At 37.8% G+C, this 5,831-nt stretch overlaps 1 protein-coding gene across 1 annotated transcript in view; it reads right to left on the bottom strand.

The window, feature by feature from the left end:
* LOC107733467 (chloride intracellular channel protein 5-like) overlaps positions 1 to 5,111 on the bottom strand; it is a 7,252-nt gene extending 2,141 nt beyond the window's left edge. The window contains exons 1-5 of the mRNA XM_016545094.1: positions 4,883 to 5,111; positions 2,121 to 2,230; positions 1,624 to 1,749; positions 1,439 to 1,545; positions 1,034 to 1,215 (exon numbers count right to left, since the gene is read on the bottom strand). Coding sequence (XP_016400580.1) covers positions 1,034 to 1,215; positions 1,439 to 1,545; positions 1,624 to 1,749; positions 2,121 to 2,230; positions 4,883 to 4,933 — 576 coding nt within the window. The 5' untranslated portion in view covers positions 4,934 to 5,111. The remainder of the gene's footprint in view (positions 1 to 1,033; positions 1,216 to 1,438; positions 1,546 to 1,623; positions 1,750 to 2,120; positions 2,231 to 4,882) is intronic.
* Between the last annotated feature and the right edge of the window lie 720 nt (positions 5,112 to 5,831).

Genomic DNA, 5,831 nt, shown 5'->3' on the forward strand with positions numbered 1-5,831 from the left:
AGAAAACCGTATATCAGAAGTTTAAACTCATATGGTTTAAAACGCATGATTTTAGCGTGATAAACATGATAATCAGAACCAAAACAGATGTTTTTAGCAGGTACGAGCTGTAATGGCACAGCTCTATTCTGGAAAAGGGGGCGGGGAGCAGCAGCTCATTTGCATTTAAAGAGACATGCCCAAAAAACAGAATGTTTCTGCTTCCATTCAAAATAGGCATTTTCAAAATGATATAATATGAATAATGATCTGTGGAGTATTTTGAGCTGAAACTTCACAGACACATTCTGGGGACACCAGAGACTTATATTATATATTGTAAAAAGGGGCATAATATGTCTCCTTTAAAAAGTAAACCCACCCAGAGAAACATTCACTGAAATGAAACAGAACAGTTTTTATACGTTTCAAGAATGTTCAAAGAAAGGAATGTTCAAAAGACTTTAACCCATTTAGGCTATATAAAAACGTTGCGGGAATAATTGCTTTGAAATGTTACTAAAGTTTTCAAATTTCCAGTTTCCTGTCATGATTACAATGTCATTTAAAAGGTACAAAAACGTTCCTTAATATTCTAATAATGTTAAAATGTCCAGTTTTCGTTCCATAACTAGAACATTATTTAAGGATACTAAAACGTTTCTTACAAGGTTCTATTAATTTCTTCACCCTAAATGTAATTTGAACATTTATTTTTAATAATCTAAGCACAATGTATATTAAATAGCCTATTAATAATGTTATAAGAATGTTCCATAAACATTACTATAAGAACACTTTGACCCCTAACATTTATATAACTTTTTAAAAATGTTGAAAGTTGTGTGAATGTTTCCTGTTAGCTGGAAAGTTGTGTGTCTGTGCAGAAGCTGACTTTAAAAAGTAAACCCACCCTGAGAAACATTCACTGCAATAAAAAGGAACATTTCAGCAATGAAAAAGGAATGTTTTTGGAACGTTTCAGGAATCACCACTATTTTTTCTTGCACTAAATGATCAGTTACAGCAGATCTCCCATGCAGCGGTACATTACCTTCACTACGTGCAGTTTGGGGAGGAGGTTGCAGTCTGCGAGCGTTAATTCATTGCCGTCCAAGTACTTGCGGTTGGAGCACTTCTCCTCCTCCGTACTATCGGCATCAATCTCGTCCGGCAGAGGGGAGTTCAGGAAGTTGTCCAGTTTCTTCAGAGCTTTCAGTAGCCCCTTCTCCAGACCTACACAGCCAAAAGTTTGATATGTGCTTATGCTGAATGTTTTTATCTGAAGAAATACAGCGTCTTTCAAGTCAAGACAGACCCTGTAAAGGCCTAATGGAATGTGATGAGCTCTGGATAACATATGGCTCCATATTTCGCCGTTGACAGCGGAGCATCCATAAAGAGCTGTAGAAAATCCTTGAACCTGTCTAATAAGTCACAAAGCAGACGCTAAACTCACTTGCGTTGGCTCCTGGATTTGTGTTCTTGATGTAGGCTGAGAACTTTGCAAAGATGTCATTTCCAGCCGTGTTTGACTCCTTGTTCTTCGCAGCCAGTTTTGGATACCTTTGGACGTGAACGAAAAATAATGCTGTTCGAATTACATAAACAATCAATCCATCTGTGAACATCCTGTCAACCTACTTGGAAGGCGCTAGCATCTCTTCCAAGAATTCCTCGACTTTGTTGACATCTGTCCGCACTTCGCCATTGAAGGTAAGGAATGGTGGAGGAGTACCGGGAGCCAGATTATGAAGATCAGCTGGTTTCCTTGAAGAAAAATGGAAAACGTTAGATTTTTAATGCACGTTCACATCTGATTTTGATCATTACATAACAGCCATTTAAAGCCAATGAAAATGCTTGATAAGCACAGTTTTCTTTGCTGTGTTACACTCTAAAAAATGCTGGGTTAAATATAACCAGCGGTTGGGTTGTTTTGACCCAACCGCTGGGTTAAAACAACCCAATAGCTGGGTTTGTCCCTTTTTAACCCAGCATTTTTTAGAGTGTAATGTATGAAACAGGACATTTAGGTGGGAGATATCTATCTAAAGCTAACAGACTTTAACTAAAAGCCACAGAATTTTCTAACAGCAACTCTAATGCCCAAAGCATATTTTTAAATACATTTTCATTACCTTTTCAGGTCGACAGTGGTGACGTTGAACACGACTCCCTTCAGCCACAGGATCATAAAAAGCCTTTGAGAAAAAGGACAGTTTCCAATACTTTCTCCATCACTGCCAGCCTGAGGAACACAAACTGATAAATCAGTATACCAGACACAATGCATCTCATCATATAAGCACAATACCATGGTATCACCAAAGTATTTTTAGTGCAGTCAGCATCTTGAAAATGGATTAACTTATTTGTTGTAAATCAGCAATGTAAAAATTCATGCAGTGAATTATGACCTAAAATTTATATAATACACATTTTATAAATATCAAATATATAAATAAAATGTATATATAAAAACATTTGTTATATATATACACACAATATATACTCTGTGTGTGTGTGTGTGTGTACTGGTTTATATATCCTGGTGGGGACTTAAACCTGACTACACACAGACTCATGGGGACTCGTGTCACGGTGGGGACCTAAATTGTGGTCCCCACGGGTACAAAAGCTTATAAATCATACAGAATTAAGTTTTTTGAAAATCTAAAAATGCAGAAAGTTTCCTGTGAGGGGTAGGTTTAGGGGTAGGGTTGGTGTAGGGCAATAGAATATACGGTCTGTACAGTAGAAAAACCATTACGCCTATGGAGAGTCCCCACAAGAATAGCTGACCAGACGTGTGTGTGTGTGTGTGTGTGTGTATACACACAAAATATATATGTTTTTTTTTTTTAATTATTCAACTTAAGTTAAATATGTATAAGTAAATGTATTATTTTAGTGCAGGCAAGATGTTTGAAATGTTTAAAAAATGGATTGAATAAATGAATTATAACATTCAAAAATATATATACACATTTTATAAATTAAGTATCAATATGTATATAACTCACAAACCCAGACATGCATGTCAGTATCATTATGAATGAATAAATGAATGATGCATTTATATAGCGCTTTATTGTGTATTGTTGTACTCCCAAAGCGCTTTACAATCATGTGGGGGGGTCTCTCCTCAACCACCACCAGTGTGCAGCATCCACTTGGATGTTGCGACGGCAGCCACAGGGCAACGGCGCCAGTGTGCTCACCACACACCAGCTACATTATATCATATCATATCATTAGGCCAAATGTGAGATTATTAAACCCCTGAAAGTCATTCAACGTTCAGTGCATGATTTGTAATCTGCAATACAATAGTACACAATACAAAGAACCAATGGGGATTCAGTGCCAAATTTCCATATCTGAAATTAGGCATTCAAGCTATCCAATAGCATCCTTAACTGGGCCAGTAACCTGAGCCAGACATCAGATCCGCGCTTGAGCTGAATTATGCATGGAAATTCCATTACCTGCCCCATTAGCCCACAGCAAAGGGGTTTGGGGTCATACTGTACCTGTCAACACAACTATGAGTTAGACATCATCCTCGCCACCTAAAATTAATGTGTTTAGCACTTAACTATGCTGGGATAAAATGCATAGAGGTTGGATTTCAAAGGGTCAAAAAAAAGTTTGATTGGCTCGGATTGAATGTCGTGAGTTATTGCTTATGTTACACCTTATGTTAAGACATTTGACATACTCAATCCACATTCCCATGGGATAAAGTATATTCAGAGCAAGGTAAAAATAATTGTATTATTTAAATGAGTTATTTAGGTTAAACAGATGTTCACAGCATGCGATTTATGACTCTCTGTGCATTGGATTTCTGAGTTTTGTCCATGCAAAACTCTTGAAAAAAAAAAAAAGGTTCTTTATTGGAATCTATTCTGAATCTTTCCATTGCACAAAAGGTTAATTATAGTGGAAAAAGCTTGTTAAAATATTCTTTGCACTTAGAAAAAAGGGTTCTTTTAAGAACGGTTCACTGAAATGTTCACTGAGGAACCCAAAATGGTTCTTCTATGGCATTTGCTTTGGAACATTTTTTTGTCCTCTTCTGTAGAGGACGAAAGAAGATATTTTGAAGAATGTTGGTAAGCAAACAGTTGACGGTAGCCATTGACTTCCATAGTATGATAAAGAATACTATGGAAGTTAATGGCTACCGTCAACCGTTTGGTTACAAAACATTCTTCAAAATAAATAATTTTGTGTTCAACAGAAGAAAGAAACTCATACAAGGCTGAAACAAATGGAGGGTGAGTAAATGAATCATACATGTCTGTAACACAGTATGCAAAAGTTTAATACTAAAAGTTAGGGGCTGTCAAATCACTAACCCTAATTTTAAGCAACTTAGATGAGGTCATATATCAATAGTCAGCCAGAAGAAAACAGTTTTTCAACCCGTCTCTAATTTACTGTAACTATTAGCTCTATTTATAACTTTGACGCCACATGCAAGAAATACAATGTCTGACCTTCTGTGATTATGACAGTCTTCATCAACATTTCACCCTCATTCTTTCACCAGTTTCAGCTGTTAACGTTATCTAAACATCATCACATCTAAAAAACCCAATGCAAATGAACCACAGAAAGCAGCAGAAGAAATTAGACACTTGAACACAGAGGAATTAGAGCATGAGGTGTTGATAGAAAGGAAGAAATAATTCAAGAGCAACCCAAAGTTTCTGCTTTGAAACTGTCCCGGGCTAAATGCCCATCTTAACCTCAAACGAAACTGCTAAAACTGTCAGAAAGCTTTTAAAAGTAATGCCAGCATTGATTCCAGACTATTGATTAAATGTGCAACCTACAAACACCGCCAGAGAGCTTAGACCCGCAGGTCATTAAAGCTTATCGTCATGCTTACCTTCACGAAAAGCTCGATATCAGGGTCTTTGTCCTCCTCATTTGAGGTCATATCGCTTAAACTCACTCAAATTCAGAAGCTGATGGAGAATTATGAATATGTAATCTCTTTTCCTTGGATGTGGGAGTCTTTTATGTGTCCGGCGGGGTGTTGTGATGGTCTCGGCGCTGTAACAGGTCGGTGGAGGTGCGGTGCTTGTTTTGATTTGGCCCCTGCGGTCAGCTGTCAGTGAGAGCCGCTCCAACTGTCACAGGAGGGCCAAAAATAGCTTCCACGCAGCGCAGGAGTAAAAGGGAGGAGTTCAGTGTCACCTACACCAGCTTAGTGTCGCTGGGGTCCTTTATAGAAATATGATGAATCATATTTCACTCCTTCCTGTCAAAACCTGAGTCACGAATCACTGACCGTGCACTCACAGCACTGGTGCGAAAATCCAAACCGGGTTTAGTAGTCATACAAAAATTTTATTTTCCTTACTAACGTCACCTTTTTGTCTCATTACCTTCGAATCAGATCAGAATCAGACAGATGTGGCGTACAGTAAGTAACACATTTAATGGGGTCACTGTCTCTCAGGCCCCGGTTCCTGCCGGTCGGGCTTCATAATCAGCTGGCGGTTCAGTTTGGGAGGGTTATGGGTAAACTATTCCAGTAAGTTCTCTCTAAATATAGAGCCATAGACTCCCTGAACACTCATTCACACATGATTACTGACCTCAGGACTGTGCAGTAACAGTCACACACTAAACTGCTGCTCTGTATTGAACAACAACTAAGCAGATAAGTATTTGTGGTACGTCACATTAGATTAGGTGCATGTAATAAGATTTATATATACACATGAACATTCAAAAGTTTGGGATCATTAAATATATATATATATATATATATATATATGTTAGGGCTGTGCAATTAATCGCATGTGATTGTCATGCGCATCTCGTCAGTA

The sequence above is a fragment of the Sinocyclocheilus rhinocerous genome, unplaced genomic scaffold (assembly GCF_001515625.1).
Source record: "Sinocyclocheilus rhinocerous isolate Xijiao unplaced genomic scaffold, SAMN03320098_v1.1 scaffold853, whole genome shotgun sequence".
In the NCBI taxonomy this organism is placed as follows: Eukaryota; Metazoa; Chordata; class Actinopteri; order Cypriniformes; family Cyprinidae; genus Sinocyclocheilus; species Sinocyclocheilus rhinocerous.